General features: G+C 39.4%; 1 protein-coding gene across 1 annotated transcript in view; it reads right to left on the reverse strand.

Annotated features, from left to right (window-relative positions):
- Nucleotides 1-19,331, reverse strand: part of vps13b (vacuolar protein sorting 13 homolog B) — a 298,582-nt gene that overhangs the window by 94,490 nt on the left and 184,761 nt on the right. The window contains exons 32-34 of the mRNA XM_088410037.1: nucleotides 15,412-15,615; nucleotides 11,141-11,267; nucleotides 10,401-10,544 (exon numbers count right to left, since the gene is read on the reverse strand). Coding sequence (XP_088266163.1) covers nucleotides 10,401-10,544; nucleotides 11,141-11,267; nucleotides 15,412-15,615 — 475 coding nt within the window. The remainder of the gene's footprint in view (nucleotides 1-10,400; nucleotides 10,545-11,140; nucleotides 11,268-15,411; nucleotides 15,616-19,331) is intronic.

Below are 19,331 nucleotides of genomic sequence, written 5' to 3' on the forward strand. Positions count from 1 at the left end.
CAGCCAAAGCCTTGGTTTTATAATTGTTTCAACTTCAAAAACGGGTTCTCTCCTGTGCGTTTGTGCAGCATTAGTTTACTTACGAAAATATGCCTTCACAAATAGAGCCCAGATTTTTTAAGCTGTAGAAAAGTGAACTATGTCCAGAATCATGACATTTAGTAGCCTAAAGCAGGTTGGCAGAGTGCGAGTCAAACTTCCAAACCCACCATGCCCCTCTCTTGATCTTGAGCAAACAAGAAGGATTTAATAGCCTGGCCCTGACTACAACGGGAGATTTATTAAGTCAGCATCTCTAACTGATACACTAATATAAACCCAAGATCTGAATCAACAAATCAGATACGACAGCCAGGCATTCAGGAATTAAGCCTTTTGTAAGACAGCATAATATAAAGAGCTGAATGTAATTGCATAACTCTATGAATAAAGCAATAGCAAAAGCTGTTATAATTTTACATTTAATTTCACAGTGCTCAAACAAAACAAACAGTGGGAAATTCATTTTCCAGTGCCGTTGTACACTACTACAATTTAGAAATCTCAAAGACTTTCTGTTACACCAGAAATAGGTCCAGCCAGCTCAACAAGATGTTTCAGAACACTCCTTATCAGAATGGTCATATCACTAACATATTTTTACTCTCCATAAGAAGATAGAGCAGCAATCCCAGTAGAAACATACAATTTGGAGGATACGTTATCAAATTTAAGTCAGTGGGAGTACACCACCGAACTGATATCACTGATAAAATAGTTTGAAAGCATTTATGATGTAATACCAAATGTGTATCTGTTTCTCAACCCCCCCCCCCCCCCAAAAAAAAAATAAAATAAAAAATACGACATCCTCCAACACCAACACCTAAGATGGTAAACATATACCGCACAAGGATGAACTGAACTAGGTCGATTTGCAAGAAAACACACTACAAAGGCACAGTAACATCTCGAAAAGCTTTCATTGCTTTTGGCATGTCTACAAATACAAGCGTGAAAACATTGAATCGTGGGGAAAGATCACAACTGTGCTCAGTATGAAGTCAACATGTTTATCATACTTCTTCAATGGCGCCCTTGACCACTGACTTCACTTCAAAGCAAAGCTGTTTTGCTTCTTATCCAACAGAGAGAAACACTCGCAGTTATCCTTCCATTCATTTAATTGATAATGAGGTTCTCCTGTTCTCATTAGGGTCACGGGTGAGCTCTTCCGTCTATCCCGGCAGAGAGACCATGTAAGTGTTCAAACAAGATTCGAACCATGAGCCTTAGAGGTGGATATGCTTGGATTTTGCTTGGTGAGAAACAAATATAAAGACATAAAACCAAATAACAACTTTTCAAGTAATTATCAATGAACATTTCTTGTAATTAGGTGTTACCAACATTTTTGTAAAATTTAAACAAAGTGAGATTTTTGAAAACTCCATAAATTTTGGTCAATGAGACAGAGTGACGTCAGAAGCATAGAATACACATTTGAGTTAGCCTTATATAATGTTAAAACTGATCATAAAAGAACGATAACTTTGTCGGACTGTCAGCATTTAAGTGTGTAATCAGTTTTGCTTGTTAACTTTCAGTGCCATGGGTGAGAACTCTTGTCTTTTAAAATACTAATAACAATGATAAATAATACAATTCTCCTCAAACATGTTTTTTATGGATTGTAATTGACACCCTTGACTAACGCTTACCTAATATGTCAGTTGAGTTCTGTAGCAATAACTGTGACTGTGGCTGGCTGTGTTTCCACACATACAACACAGATATTACCTACATGCAAGTCTAAGTAAGGAATGGAAATCAATCTTTTTCAAATGATAATGCCCATATTTACATAGATATAGCTCACAATATTCTGTTGGACTTGAAAGATGAGGGAAAATGCTAAACATACTTGCCCTCTAAAGATTTCCTTTTCCGATAGTGCTTGGCACTGAAACAGTTAAACAGTTAAAGTGCTTTTGAAGTAAGCTCACTGTTCGTGCCAGCCAATATTGAGCACTGCTTGCTAGCAGAGATAAGGCTGAAAACTGACAAAAGACACCTTAAAGTAAAATGTATTTGTACTCGTCATTTTTTCTAAGCGCTCTGACTTGTTGATTCAATGCATTGCAGAACAACAAACTTTCGAGTTCGTGTCCATATATTATTTGGTATGATAATGTCTCTTTTGGTGCCCTGCACTTGGCTGGCAAACAGTTGAGGGCGTCCCCCACATACTGCCCGAAAATCAGTTGGATAAGCACCACCAAGCCTGTGACCCTTTTGCTGATAAGCGGCTCGAGAAAATGGATGGATGGATGTTTTATTTTGGTTGGCTGGCCTTCATATCACATTTATCGATGCATTTTCAGAGCATAAACAAGATGTGCAGAATATTAACAGGCAGCGCATTCTCGTGATTTCACTGCAAAGACAAGAGAAAACAGCAACGAAAATATATAGATCTTATGTTTTGCAGGGAAAAGAAATCTCAGAGCACGTTAATCTCGGGAGAGTCGTACTACGAGATCTCATCCCATCCCTAGTAAGTACGCAATAAAAATGCTTGAAAAACACAAAAGCAGAGCCTTAGGGGTACTTTGTTCAACTTCCAGGTCCTTTTGCTTTTTTTCTGAGAGAAAAACAAACGTGAAAAAAAACCTCTTTGTTAATAGTTAGTTGATTTCACTCACTATTTAGTTTGGAGAGATGTGTGGGGTTAATTTAATATTGGGGCCGCAGTGTTTACGCATGCAGATCCCCGAATGAATGAGGTCGTCTCATTGCGTATATGGGTGGGTTACCGGGAGAAAACAACTTGTCGAAATTAAACATCTGTTGTGTGATGGGAAATAAAAAGTGTAGTTTGAAGGCATACTGACTCAATGTAATTCTTCTCTCGTTTCAGTTTATAATCAGGGGCAAAAAGAAAGCGTGGCAATGAAACACAAAAGACATTCCTGGGTTACAATATTGGCTCTTAACACAAGTCATTGAAGATTCCGTACTGCTTTTAACATCATTAGCTTTGGCATCAAGTTCTCAACAAACAAACAATAAAAAACACTTCAGTGTGCATTGTCTTCAGAATGGGTTTGCAATTCATAAAAGCAAAGGCTTGAGAGGCTTCAAAACCAGTAGAGATGCTTTTCATTAGTTCGTGATTGGTTCTTATGAAATTCCTGTAAGTACTGGAAGAAATCACAATGTCTGTCGCAGCAGGAAAACATCAGCGACATGAGGCGGGACAGGACCGTTTTGAATGGGCCAATGTGCTTCATGGAACTTAGATGTGTGGTCTGATAATGAAGGAGCCGAACAAGCGGTTGTCTATGAACCAGTGCATAAAAGTAAACATGCTATGAATCTCTCCTCTTTCATATAGTCCAGCAATGCTATTCATGTCTAGAGTAAAATAAAGTTGAAATAGAAGTGCTAACTTATCCACTGTGATCTGTATTATGCTCCCAGGACTAAGGGAGAAAACTGCCCAGATGTGTTTTATGTGAATGAGTTGGTGTTTTTGCAGTTAAATTCTTTTTTTTTTTCCAGTCATTTTTTATGTCATCGATCAGAAAGGTTTCATACACTTTTAATTTAAGTTGTACGATCACAGTATTGATGCTAATTGTTTTGAAATGACTTATCTCGGTATCATGTATCATAATTGTCCGTGAAACGGATATTTTAATACTTTCCGGGATAAATTTGACATCACCTGTTTTCTGAGTTTTGTTGTTGGACATTCACAAGCTCAGACCTGATCGGCCGTTATCTGAGCCCTGAGAGACTTTAATGCTATGTTCAGTTAACACCAAGTGGCAAAATGGCCGCCCCCCCGAGATGGCTAAAAATGGGTGGATTTTGCTTCTCAATTCATATTCCACAAACACAATACAAATTAATATGCCGTGCTCAATAGTGTAATAGGGGGCTATTAAGAAGACTTTGACTTGAGTTCCCCTACAAAAATATGTTGTTTACGTGACATTACAAACATACTTACTAAAATTTAGAGACCAGACAGATGTGTTCGGCCATATGCTATGAAACCCAACCATATCAACATGCAAACACTTTCGATGCATAATGTTGCTTTTAGGAAAAGTAAACAAAATGGAACAAAAAGACCCCGACCTTTTTCAGCCCTCACTACTGTTTTTTGTATTGAGCAAAGTTTATCATGAGATTGGGACATATAGCACTGTATGTGTCAGCATTGGTTGGCCCTGTTTTTACTGGTCGCCGGAGATTGTGACTCCCTGCCCTTTTCAAGCAGAGAGAGGGCAAGGGCATTCCTCCCTGTCCGCTCAACCAGATTTCCCAACTTCATGATTTCATCTGGAGTTTACACGCCAATTCTGCCAAAACTGATTGAAGAGGTAGCAAATTCAGCTGCTACTGATCTCAAATAGATTCAGTTTCCAAGTGTCCAATTTAAGAGTGTCACAGTTATGCTTTGAGAAGTTGGATGTTTATGGTGCAGGGACTGAACAGGCAAAATGAGTTGTTATGACTGGCTGTCAATTAACAGTTGATTCAAACAGGGGAGTCAGCAAGACATGGGAAAAGCTATAGTTTCATAACAGAAGAGGGGCAACGAGATGTCCACTAACCAAGAAACGCTGCTAAAGATGAGATGAGACAAGAGCGTTTCATGAACAGACGTGGGAACGCCAAAACGGAAAAGGAAATGGCTGCAAGGGGATGGTTATATATGATCGTATTCGGCAGCAACAAGGCAAATGAGAACAGCGCCAAGGCAGGGAAAAAGGTTGGAGGGGAAAAGCGATCTCGCCCTCGGAGAGTGTTAATGGCCAGGTTGATGGTTACGAGTAGACCTCTGAGGAATGTCAGCTCCCACGTTTGCAGAAAATACTTTTGAAAGAGGCAGAAATCAAAGCAAACATCAGCTTCAGATTTTCTTATTCTCACTATGTCATTTCAGTGTTATTTTTTTTTCTTCTTCCTTCTGCTGCATCCTCCAGCCTGTTACCGACTGCACTCATTATTTGTGTTGGCCATCAAAAGCTGCTGTGACACATCGCTGTCTTGGAAAGTTTGGAGTGAGACATTCTACCTCTCAGAGACAATAATGAAACACTCATCACAAGGAGGAGCACTTCTGGAGACAGCTCACTCAAAACATACTGTACACAAAAAAGGATCCAAATTCAGGTCAAAAACTTATGTGCTCCTGATATTTAGCTGACACTGTGACAAAAAAGATAAACTGAAACAGAGGAGACCATCCGAGCTTCCAAGCTTTGACAGTGTAACATTTCCTAGCAGTACATTAAAAGGCAAAGACTAGAAAACAATATAGCAGCATTTAACTAGAAGTGACACCTAAGAAGTTAGCCGCTGATATACTGGACAAAAAGCACTCTGACGTACTTGTACAATGGCCGACTTTGCAATTCACTATTTATGTGTGGTTGCATGACCGACGCACACACAAAAACTGAAGCATCAGAGAACCCCCGGCCTCTTCAAACTGCTCTCCTAAACCACTGACAAACCAAAGCAGCTACCGACCAATGTGTTTCGTGTCTACTGCAAATCCACGTCTCACCGCAGTTCGTGCTGGCTGGCAATGTACTCTGCTTTATAATTAGGTGCTGTAATAGTGAGGCTGTGCGTGAGTGCAGCCTATGTGCCTTCTTGAGCATTTAAACACAGACACGCATACATAGATTTGGTATAACACGGCCTCTTTTTGGATAATTTCATGACCCCCCCCCAAAAAAAACGTTCAACAGGAGAAGATGAAAAGTATAAGATGAAAAAATGTTCAGACAACATAACAGGAGTTGTCTAAGAAAATGTGACATGTTGCATCTCTGAGCAAGTTATGAGTGACTGACGTTTTTACTACATATGGTAAAAGCTGATGGTAGATGAGAGGTTCCACCATTTTCACCAAACCTGTGTACAGTCTTGGTGTGTGCACTTCTATACGTGCACTTGTGTGTGTGTTGTAAGAAGTCTAAAGCCCCGTTTGCCATGCGTGTAATCATCCCAGGATGAGGTGGAGAATGAAGCCGTGCGGGACTTCCCCTGCACCAGAGGGTATTTTCCTCTTCCACTGTGGTACGGGCACATGGTTGACCTTGACTGCATCCGTGTGTGCGTCAAGTCTCAAACGGACATGCCAGTTTCTGTATTGCTCCTAAGGTCTCACACAAGAAACAGTTTGGCAACTGCCATCAAAGGCGAGACTCGTCATGATTCCTACATGGCAAGTTATGTTACAAGGCTTGAAATACTGTATTTTTTGCAGAGCACTTTTGTGAATCATTGACTTATTTGAGGAGCAATTACAGTATGTAGTTCAGGCGTTGCAATTCACAATCTGTATGTCTGTCTATCCGTCCGTCCGTCTGTCCATCATCAAATAATGATGCAGAAAAGCTGCAAACCATCACCAGTTATATCAGTAAGTGCCTTGTCTAATTCAAAATTGATCATTATTTTATTTGGAAGAGAAGTATCTATCTCATATCTAAGTATGATGCAGGAAAGCTGCAAAACAACACAATAATAATCAAAGAATTATATCAATAAGTGCCCTGTGTAAATCAAAATGGATCACTATTATCTTTGAAAGCAAAGACATTTTGCATTGTTTAACTATGCAGGTGTGACGAAGAAGTGAGATGGGAAGAAAGTGTACATTTTAAGCAGTGTTACAGTACTACCGTCCCAATAGTAGCAGTCCGCACACTGTGATGATGTTAGCATGCAGAGTATGGAGACCATGTGTACATTATGCATATGTGTGTGAGTGAGGACAGACACTTCTGTGTTCTGACACAGCGTCCAAAGTCCAAGAAGTTGCTTTATTATCTATTCATAGCAGCTTCACTGAATCATCTCCTGTTGCTGAAAGCTGCCTGAGCCAAGCCCAGCTTCACTTCATCATGATTAACATAAACCAGCTTATGGGGGGGCAGGACGGCCAGTAAACGCAAGTGGATAACTAATCCATTCAAAACTCTTATGAATTCATCTTTGATGCAATGCAATATCACATGTATCCATAAAGTCCGCCAGAAAAACAATAAAGTGTGTGAATACAATAAATGTGTCTATTCAACCATTCTGCATACATCCTAATTATGATTTAAGCGGCAAGAGGCAGACAGCGGAAACTATGGATCAAAGACCATATTGCACAATAGCGTAAAATGCAACAAATTATGGAAACAATCACAGCTGATGCCAATACGTGACTTCTCACACACAAAGCTCACTGTATTGAAATAAGTAGGTCCCACACAAGGCTTCCATGGCAGGCATGTGTGCGCACATTGCCCACATGCCTGCTTTGCCTCACCACTGCCAGGGAACCCAAAAGCCTCTACAAAACAAATTCATTAACCCGGACAATAAAACACAGCTGTGAGAGATGATGGGAACTGTTTGAAATCAGTGCGCGGGATTGTGGGGAATCTGTTCAAGTCAAACAGCATGTTCTCAAAATGAGTGGGAAGCAAAAGAAAGGGAAAAAAAGGCTTAGAAGTAGGGGGCATTGAGGAAGAAGCGGTGTTTAATCCAAACTGCTGACTGAGAGCAGAGATGCTTTTCAAGCTTTCCTAAAACACAATATGAAACTGTTTTTAATAGAATGTTAATAGGATGTTATGAGCAGGATGTATAAATGAAGTACAAACAAAACTGTCAAATACTATAAATATCACCCATGAGATTGACTTGTAACGTACAAATATAACCGTTCCAAACACATTTTTTTTTCACATCTTGGAAACTGGCAAATACATGCATTTAATCTTTATGGCTTCTTTGTAAATCACTAGCAAGGACCAGCATCTATTGTGTTCTACTCTGAATGCATCAAAAGATTTAGCTCTTGCAACAGCAAAGAATGTCAGAAAACAGATGAGTGATACGATTGTTTTGGTGTGGTGAGGCTAAAGCATTAACAGGGGGGGGGAGACAGATTTTTGGCACAACAAATTGGTAGTGAGAAGACTCGCGTTGAGTTGGGGGGTGCTATGATAAAACGCACCACGAGAGGGCCTCGTAGCTTGCACAATGAGCTCCTGCTGATTGAACAACATATGCAGAGATTATTAAGGAATTCTCCGCAACTAGCCTGGGCCAAGAAGCGGGAAGAAGCAGTTATAAGACTTACAACTCTGAAAAAGATTTAGATGCAGGTAGTTCGTGGGGACGCAACACCAGATTCAACGCATCAATATTGTGATTAACTTCCATGCATGTAGGATTACAGAATTCTTGTAAAATGAAATACTGAGGGAGAAAGAAAAAAATCACAGTAATAAAAGCATTCACACAGCATAGTTAGAAGCTTTGCTTAAGTTAATTTTTAAAGAGACATGTTATTCGTTTCCTTGAATTTAAAACAGCTCAATTGTCATTTAAGAAGAAGTCTGTAATACTGGCTGCAAACTATCGTTTGGATCACCAGGAGAAATGGTACTGTTTTTGCTTGTCAAAGGACAAAAAAACTTTAAAATAACATTAAAATAAAACATCATCCATCCTGTTCGTCTCTGAGTCACATAAATATGGGGCGCTCTTGAGTTTAGTTTGGCAAAGAGCATTGCTACGGCTCATTACATTAATGTTTTTGTGGCAATCATTAGCTGTGGCTGCAGTTGCAGCTGGGTGATTTGCATTTATGTTGCAAACTAAGCTTGGCTTTTTTGTTACAAAAAATGCATATCACTGTACAGTGATGAAAAGGTTAGCGTGCGGAAAGCGTTAAATTAGAGATTAAAAAATAGATTAATAGGTTTTAAAAATATAATTATTAACATGTAATTCATTGATTGCAATGGTTTTATTAATCTAATACCACAGTAAAATCAAATGAATCACATCTTATAGTGTCTGCTCAAACTGATGTGCAGATCCAGAATATAGGCCAGGGCTACTCCGAGCCCAGGGAAGAAAACAGTGATTGCTCATAAAGAGTTTCACTTGAGGAGGCAGCAATTCCATCACAATGCAACAAAATTCCTTTTTCCCCAACATCCCTGGCATGGAGACAGCTTTGCCAAACCTGACTTGAAATGCAGACTATCTGAGGTTAATGCTGGTTATGCTGTAGCAATCCCAAATCCTACAGTGACAATGAAGCTCTGCTTACTATTTGGCTATGACACGACACTCTGGTTGCCAGTTCACGGCCGGAAGATCGCAAAATGGGGGTCACACAATGTAAATTTGTAATATCGTTACTCCATAATCCATCTAAATTCTATCAGAATCTCATTGCTTCTGTTGGCTATGCTTAGTTATTCAGTATACCGAGTCAAATGTTATTCATTTAACATATTTTGTAGCTGTTGGTTTCTGGAGAATGTTTTGCTACTGTATATTAGAACTATTTGTGAAACATTTCTTTTGGTCTGAACACACTTGGCCCAAAGAAGATCATAATTGTGATCAAGCATTGGGGAATGGATAACCACTTATCCTATCGGGTTTTTAGTAGACCTCCCAAATGCAGTTGTTGCCATCCTGCCTTGAACCTGGATGAACCTTCTTCCAGCCATTAGCTGCCCCTCAAAAGAATCAAGTCGTGAATTATTACCAGTCAAAGGTGAGGCCTTCAAGACCAAATCAAGAGCAGATGTAAAAGCCAGCACCTCCATAGACCTGACTGTCAAAATAACAAGGGTTTCACAACTAACTTGCCAAGTATCATTTTAACACATTAGTGTTAAAAACACTACATTAGTCAATTTCACAATTTAATTGCTTGGATTTTTGTTTTTCAAGAAAAGCTAATGCCACTTTGAAAGAATTCATGTTATTTGAATAAAAAAGGAACTACCAGTGGTGAAGCAGAGTTACTCCGAGACAACTTACTTGTCTCATTTCATTGCACCATGTCTTTTCTCTATCCATTGCTCTTCCCTATGACTCTCATCCTCACCACAGCTGGTAAATATTTTTATATTGTGTTCCATTAGCAAGTTTTATTGAGCGGTCAGACTGGGCAAATGGCGCCTGGGAGCTCCCTGTCCTGTAAACAATAGAAGAAGGCCCTGAAAGCTGCAGCTGAGCACAGCACAGTAAACTAAAGCCACATTAGAGAACCACTGTGTGCTGAGTAAATATTTAAATGTGTTGGATGCACCCCAGCATGGGCGCTAGTTGGGAGAAATATTTCAAGAAAACACTCAAGATGGATTTTTTTTTGTTTTTCATGAAAGCCTGACAGAGGTCAGTGGGGAACTCAACTCAACTTTGTATCAGAATATACAGTATATACGAACATAAGATACAGTACATAGGATACCAAGTACATAGATGTATTATGGTATTAACATGTAGTAAGTTCACCAAGTTTTTTTTAGCGAAAGGACAGTGAAGGAATGATAAGGAAATGCAACTATTGTACTGGTCGATACCTCAGTGCCTTGCACAGGCGTGTCCATGCCAGCCACGTTGTCTCTGAGAAGTTGATGGAGGAGGTGCACCTGAGCAACGCTGAGGTAAAAATCCAGGCTGCTGGTCACATTAACTTCAAGAGAATGGCCACACACCACTAAGTCCTACAAAGGAACGGCAATTCAAATGGCTTATCAATCATCGTAGCAAAACCTAAAATAATCATTGAGAATGCCAATAGTCTTAATTGTGTGTGATTTATCTGATTTATATGATAATTCGCCCCAGTTACATTTTTCAAATCCTTGGGAGCTGCACATTCAATTTTACACGTCAGTGCAAATGATGAATTAGCTGATATGCATTGTCAAGGGGCATGTTAGCTCGGACAAAGTAGGCATCAAAGAGGCAGGAAGTTGGGAGTGAGCTGTGCCAGAAAACATCAGCTGTATAAGCAGAGGTTTGAACTCTGTGGGTCAAAAGCCTCCATTACATGCTTTTCTGGATGTGGGATTCCTAATGAGGGATTCAACTGTACATACAGTAAGTATGTACAGTTCATACAGTACATAGTAAAGTAAGTATGTACAGTTGAATATTCCCTAAATCAGTAAGAGAGAACAAAGCCTCTTGTACCCATTTGAAAGAAGATCAAGTGGAAAATACATTAAGGTGCCACCAGTGATAAAAACGTCAATCTACCTTGCCGTGATTTTAAAGTCACAAATAACTTTGGCATACTTTTGCTGATTTCACTAACCTCTGCCTGCCCAGCGTCAAGGGAGAGATTCTTGCTAAAGATGATGGCAGGGGCAGCAGTCACTCGGACAGAGAAGTCAGTCACAATGGGCGTCAGAATGGCCCGACGCTCTTGGTGCCTCTTGATACTACACGAGTACACAGAAAAACAAGCAACGGTTTCAATATTAGGGGTGTAACAAAAATAGATTGGAAATGTAAAAGCGGATTCAAAAGACCGCTGTGCATCAAATCGAATCATTTGATTTTAAAGTATACGGATAAACAGATATTGTCTTTTATTGATGAGATATAACATGGAAGGCACACATTAACAGTAGTAGCCTTACTGACAAGTTCACTCATATTGTAAAATGATGTCAACAATGAAACAATAACATTTCAAACACCTGTACCATATTGAATCAAATCACAATCCCACTGAATCAAACTGAACTAAATCGCATGTTAAAATAATCCTTGAATTGTACTACACCTCCACGCTTCAAACTATGTGTCAAATTGTTTTTATTGAAGAGACGCACTCCTCTATTAAATATGGTTAAGCACCATCATCTTAGGAGGTTTGGGAAGAGCCAACAATCATTTAAGTTGTGGCACCAGTGATGATGCCACATGGCTGGATTTGGGAAAGAAAAAAATAAAATAAAATAAAGCCTACTTGCAAGGACAAATACATCAGCTGGCTTTAAAACGCAGGTTATTCATACTTCAAGAATAGAGATTCACAGTAAATAAAATAGGGCGATGGTGCCGATAAAAAAAGAATAATAAATGAAAAAGTGGGGGGTCAGAAAAATAGGTTCTGACACTTGAACTGACATTATATGCAAATGAACAGAATGATAATGCCTCAAATAAAAGTAAAGTGGAATGTTAAACATTTGACAGGCCCTTGGATTTATCTTACTTCTGCAACACCCAACGAGAAAGAGTAAAAGAAAAAAAGTGCATAAATTGCTGTTGACTTGAAATATTTGGCACAAGAAAATACACTAATTCCCTTGGAGAGAGAATGTCTTTTTTTTAAGGTACATGTTAAATCACAATAAAAACCCATATCACTTTTTTTTAATTGTGCAGCCCTTAAGGCAAAACATTGAAAAGGCTACTCTGTATGATTTAGTATAATTCTTTGTCTATGCAAAGTCAAACCAGTCACACAATCAAATTTGACCAATATAATATTTTGAAGGCTTAATTTATTGTTTATTTGACCAATTAAGCTAAAATGTTATAATAGACTAAGAAAAAAAAATCTTTGATCCATTGTTATGTCTCAAGATGACAACCAGACATATGCTAGCACTGGCTTGTCACATTTAAAAGGACATTTTGTTCCAACTATCAGTGATTTATTCTTCTTATATGCTAGACTTAAAAGTTGCATGAGTATAATATTTAAAGTCCTTACCAAACACATTTGAGCTGGGAGCCCAAACACGGTTAGACACACAGCCAGACGTTATTTGACGATGCCTGAATGGCAACAACGTTTAATAGTATACCCGAGATCAAACCGAGACATTCTCCAGCTTTTATCCTTTCACTATTGTGCATTCCCACAATCAAGTCATATTTGTGGGAACATTTGTTAGCAGTAAAACAAATATACAGGCCAGCTTTATAAGGTGGTGTTAATTGCCACATCTGCTGCTATTAAAACAATCATGCTGTATGGTTTACAATATTTATAGTTGGCCTGGATTATAAAAAGGCCCGTTTCTAGGCGGCCTGGAGTACAGTGCTCAGGCAGAACCACTATCATTTTCAATTCTCCAATACAAATGTGCATTAAGGCTGCCCTCAAGCTATTCATTTCTGACACATTTCTTTGAATAGCGAGCAAAAGAGGTTTAATTCAGAGGTGAAATGATCTATGAGGGCAATTGGCGTTAGCTAATCTCTCCTCAGACAGGGATTGAAACAATGAGTGTCTCGTTGCAGGGACAGGTGCTATCATTCACCAGAAAGCCAAAAACGCAAAGGGCTCAGTTTACTAGTAATATATGGGGGCCTCTGACACCGAGCCGTGTGTGTGTCTATGTACACCTTTGAGTGGATGTGGTGAAAACAGGGATACGTGGAAAGTGTGGCTTTTATTTTGTTCAAAACTAAACAGCGGCAATATCAGTGGCATGTGCGAAATGAGAGAGAAAAAAAAAAACTTGACAGGCTGAGAGACAGAGAGAGTTCACAGCGCCCTGACAAAGGCTCTTTCCTATCCAGCAACTACACATTGGGATGAGGACAGAAACTGTCAGTGGATCCATGGTGCTGGAATTTCCTCACAAAACCTCAGGAAGCTGACTGAGGCCACTGTTGATCCAAAACTACTGAAACTTCGGTGAACCCAAAAAAAAAAAAAAAAAAAAAAAACTGTGGCGACAACATGCTTCAAGTGTCCAAAACAGGGGAAAGTGTGAGGGTATGCATGTAGAAAACAAAGGAAAATTGAGAAGTGGCATATGTCAAATCTTGTTACAAATGTGGCGTTGAATTTTTGTGTGCTTACGGGAGACAAGTCCATCTGTGAGCTCAAATTGCCTACAAATTGCATATTCTCTCATCTTACATAGAGGTAATAGAAAAAATTGAGAATCACAAATTCATCTGCATGGTGCGCTGTAAAAGAAATGGCCAAATCAGTCACATGCATGACAATATGCTCAGCAGTGAGAAGCTGCAAAAACCCAATTCCACTGAAGTCCGAATTTAGGGTAACGTGTAAATAGAAACAGAATACAATAATTTTCTAATTGATTTCAACCCATATAGTGAGATTTTTCAATTTCAAATATTCTCCCATTGTAACACGAACAATTATGAACAGGTTAACTAGAAACAGGTGAATGTCCATCCATCCATCCGTCCATTTTCTAGAGCCGCTTATCCCCACAGGGGTCGCAGGCTTGCTGGCGCCTATCTCAGCTAGCTTCGGGCAGTAGGCAGGGGACACCCTGAACTGGTTGCCAGCCAATCGTAGGGCACAGATGAATGTCATTGGGTATAAAAGGAACATCTCCAGAAGAGAAGCAATTCCATAGCATCAAATACCATAGCCTCATCAGGCCCTAAAAATACAGTTAAAGAAGACACAGCAGTTTTGTAATGTCCTATGTGGGGTTTCTCACATTTTGCAAACGTGCCGAGAGCTTAGAAATCCTTATGCGTAGCAGGCTTTAGATGGGCTGTATCAACAGTACGTTCTGATGACCACATAGAAATCCTGGCTTGCAATGATTGTGCTCTGCACTCTTCCACACTTGTTTTTAGTTGACAGAGAAAAAAAAAAAAAATGAATTCTTAGCCCATGATTCTGTGATTTTTGGGTCCATTCCCTCACAAAACATGAGTGGAAAAACGGATATGAGGCCAAACAAGCTGTAACGCTCATGCTTGTTTTAGCTTCCAAGCCTATAAAAAAAAAAAAAAAAAAAGAGCATCAAACGTTTGTAATTACATTTTCAACGAGGCGCCATTAAAGGGAGAGTTATATCAATGACTACATGCTGCTCCCACATCAATACTTTGGAGATAGATTTGGGGGAACCTATTGCAGGGAACACACAACACCAAAAAAAAAATATTAGACCCATATAAATAATCATTTACAAATTAATTGGTATTGCTGTCCGAATTGTTCTTTCTTTCAAGGTGACCGATGCAAGTATGTATATCGATCTCCAGGTTTAATATTTGTACGTTGCAATGCACTCAGTTCACACTTTAACTCTTGTTGGTAAAATAAAAAAAAACATATTTAAAATGATCAATTACAACTATAAGTACACTTGCAGTATTTTTAAAAAAAAATGCCATAGATCTACCACCAAAGCCTCTTGAAACTACCAGTTTTGGACAAAATACCACAACACCATAGGAAGACATTTGTGACTCACAATTAACAGCCTCGAGAAATTTTCATCTGTCCGAGGCCAAACAGGGTCGTCCCTCCATCAAGTAAACAGATTTACTGAACAGTAAGTCCAATGATAACTTACGTTTTCGCCACTGGTTGAGCTGCCAAGTCATAAAAATATCTGGCTCTGTTTGACCACATTAAATGTTCAACTTCAGCTCTCACTCAGCTTCTTTGGCTAGCACATATTATGTGCATCTTACATATGCGTTTGTGACAGCCGCCATTACGAATGATTCCGGCAGACATTAGTTTGATGAAAAAGGTGGGATAAATTGTGACAACTTCCCTACAAATGATGCTGGAGTTAAGCTGTCTGTACGCAATAAAAAAAGAATAATTCTTCTGACCTGCTGGCCATGTTCCATTCCAGGGCCGGGTTCTGGGAATTCCTCTCACCGTCCGAGGATACGCCACCTTTTATTCCCTCCTTTTCTGGCTTGAGTTGCTCCCATTGAGCTGTGCCAATGTTGATGGACTGAAGGTCGATCTGGTACTGGCGATCCTCAACCTCCGAGCCCGGGTCACGCAGGATACCGAGGTTTGATGCGCGTCTAAAAGACATCAAAAATGATGAAATTGTTATTTGGGGGGGGGGGGGGGGGGGGGGGGGGGCAATGGGACAGACACATGCAATCTTAAAATTCTATTTTACTAACAATAAGATCCGCCAAATTTTAAGGTGCAGACTAAATGGACGAGCCTATTTTTGGAAATTTCCATATATAACGTGCACCAGGTTATAAGGCACATTATAGCATATTATGGGAAACAAACCACTACAGCAAACAGGTCAAATATTCTTTATCTTCAATTTGACTTATATTTTTTGAGAAAATTCAAGGATTTTAAGTGGGCCTTTTTGTTTGAAAACGATGGTACATGAATGTATTTCATTGTGTTAAGCAAAGAGACCAATGCCAGTTAAAATAATGTTGAACAAATAGAGTAGAAACCATGGCTGTAAGGTCTGTTCGAGTTGATACAGGATATAAGAAAAAAAAAAAGATTTAATGACACAAAAAAAATGGCAGAAGATCAATGTTTGCAATAGATGATAAAGCAATTGTTTCCTTTTTAGTCAAGATAAACAAAATGTAAATATTTATTGTATTGACGCGATCTGTCGGCTGCACTTCTAACTTATTCCAACATTTGTGTGATGCTGTCTGAACGAGTTGGCAACATACAAAATAACAGAATTGTATTACAAGTCATGTCATGCTGAGCTGAACAGTATTTGTAGAGTATGAATAGAGCAAAAACTAATTATTGTCTCTTATCAAAAATGTTTGGTTAGGCAACATGTGGTAAAGGCATACCAATGTCCCATATTCAACAAATCAAATACAGTACATTACCATTACATTCCTACTACAATGTTATACAGCTCAAGAAATTGGACATATTTCTAACAATTCCAATTTTTTTCCTTTGCCCCCTGAGCAGTTCAGTATCTTTACATGACGAGTAAGTCGTGCGACTAAAAAATGACCCTGCAGACCTTACAGGTTTAGGTGAATGCCAGTTTATATTTGGGGGAAAAAAAAAAACATTGCCAAGTGAACGCCAAGTGCACCATAGTATTTAAGTTTAAGTTTTTTAGGTTCACCACCTTTCTCTATTTATTTATTTAATTTGTGACCCCTCTAGTATTAGACATGGACACAAACACAAATCTAGCAAGAGGCTGAGGAAGGCGTCAGGAGCGGGTGTGGCTGGCTCAGTAGTTGAACTGCTTCCAACAGCGCCGAGTAAAGATGAAGCACTCGAAAGACAAGATGCACAAGGATTCCCAAAGTAAAAACGGAACAATCACAATTGAGCATCTGCTTATGACATCAGAGCTTTTGCTATGATATGTTTATTTGTGCTGGTGAATTCAAATGAGTGCTTAAATGGAATAAATAAGAGCTTAAAATGACTACAGATGTAGTGGCAAGCTGAGTCGATTTATTTAGCTCAGCAATGTCATTGCTAATTTTCATTCAGCGTTTTCCTCCCTTAGCCACACTAGAAAAGCCTCCACAAGTGTGCTATGTTATGACATACGCATCAAATACAAAAACAACAGCGATGGGATATCAGAGGTGCATAACCAGACTTAGCTGGATTTGTTGACACACAAACAAGTGAAACAGATCCTTAATCAACATTTGGAACCACATTTATCAACATAGTTACAATCGAATCACGCCAAGAGCCCAAGAATGATTTGGGTGGGATATGTCAGTCTAGAGTCATTAGGGGTTTTTGGTAACACTACCTCCATCTTCTGCCCATCCACAAACTCTATCTTTCACATTAAACAAACCTAAGTTATTTCATATGCGCTCCAAATGATCTCTCCTACTTGAGCCCATTTAGTCGAGCCTCTGACTCATAATCAACATAACATGACATTCTGCAGCCAAGTTTCTGCATTGTTGAGCTACAGGGTCATCCCCCCAGTGATATAAATATAAATGATAAACATTTTTCTTGGTCATGAAGCCGGTGGAAACCTGTGTGAGTTAATAGCAAACGACGTATTTTAGCCAATCGTAGGAAACAAGAGCTTCGTTTCTGACAAATGCGGAGGGGAGGAGTTTTAGGAGCTTCCCTTGGGGCGCAATGATAATTGAAGCCAGAGCTCTTGCTGTACATGTGTGTTTGGAGGGTGGCTTCGGGGGGACTGCTGGTTTGACATGTTTGATTGGTCATGTGAGGACCACACTGCTTGGCCAGAAAGAGACAAGAAGACCTTGGGAAAGCACAGCATTTTCACTACCCGAGAGCACACGTACTGTATGACCTAAAACATGCTGAGCAAGGCAGGTGGAACACACCATTTATTCTCAAATGCTTTTATCACACATCTGTGCACCACTACCACGTAGAAAATCCTGAGGAAAATGAAAGACAACAAATAATTGACACCTATTTCCAGATGAGGAAGGCGCGTTGAGGTGGAGAGCATTTGAAAAGTGAGGGGCTCATGGTAACATAGTTTTGAGTTTGCCCTCCATAATCCAACCTTATTTAATATCTGGGAAATACCAGAGTTTTTTTTAATGATAAAATGATGCAATTTGTATAGAAAAAAAAAATTATGCAAAAAAAAAAAAAAAAATACCAATGCATAGTACCTTAGTTTGCCCTTGTTTGTAAGCCAATCTTATTTAATAGCTGGGAAATACCAGAGACTTTTTTTCAAACGATAAAATGTATTTATGTATAGCGAAAAAAGGATCAAAACACCATAAAATGCTGAAAGTGCACTGTATCGTGGCGTTCACGGTCATTATTTCACAAAGAAGTTCACCTTTTTTAGGCACAATCTCGATTTAGGTTAGAGGAGCCAACTGCGGTACAAATGAGGCCGCTTGTTCCCAATTATTTTGGCAGAAAAGTCAAACACTACCAATGTGAGCACTGGCAATATGTTAAATAAAGGACCAGCAAATCCACAGGTGCGCCATCACAAAATACATATGGTATAACACAAAATACATATGGTATAAATTCCCCTCAACACAAGATATGAAGAAAAACAATGTAAAAGCGAAAATTAGTTACGCCCTACATTCCAAGTCTTGATAGTTTTTGGGTCTGTGCTTGGTTGACAGAACATTCATCTTGATTTGTCTCATTGAGAAGACTTCTGGGAGTATTGATGATAGAGGTGTTGCAGATTAAAGATCATAAGTTGATAGAATTAAAGGAGGGACCTGATGGATTCAGTGTAGCGTTAGATGATGCCTGGCTGCCAATAAATGGCAAACACACATGCAGGCAAACTCCGCTGCTGCATGTTGTAAATTTAAGTGGGAGCCTAAAATGTGGGAAAACAATGACTTCAAAAATCAAATCCAGACACGGACTATATATTTGTATGACAGCGGAGAAATAATTGCTAGGAAAATACAGTTGAATACCTTGAGAATATTGCAGCAAATTATATTGTACAGCAATTCATATTGTAAATAAGTAAAAAGGCTTGTTAAAAGTGGGATCCTGGGACGGCCTGATTACCATGCTGAGGTTTTGAAGGCTAACTGTGGTTCAAGGTTGTAAAATAAACCACAGTGGGATCTGGTTGAGGCTCACGGCCTGATGGTTGGAGGGTGGGAGCAGTGAGCTGTGTTAAAACACTCCCAACTGGGGCGATCCTACGGGGGAGCGCACACCCACACACGCACGCGCCTGCTCACACACTTGTCGTGCAACTCGCATCCATACCAGACCCCTTTCCCTAACTTCTGCCCCCGGCCAACGCTACAGGAAGCAC

Source organism: Hippichthys cyanospilos, chromosome 3 (genome assembly GCF_059441005.1).
Source record: "Hippichthys cyanospilos isolate Australia breed blue-spotted pipefish chromosome 3, RoL_Hcya_1.0, whole genome shotgun sequence".
NCBI lineage: Eukaryota > Metazoa > Chordata > Actinopteri > Syngnathiformes > Syngnathidae > Hippichthys > Hippichthys cyanospilos.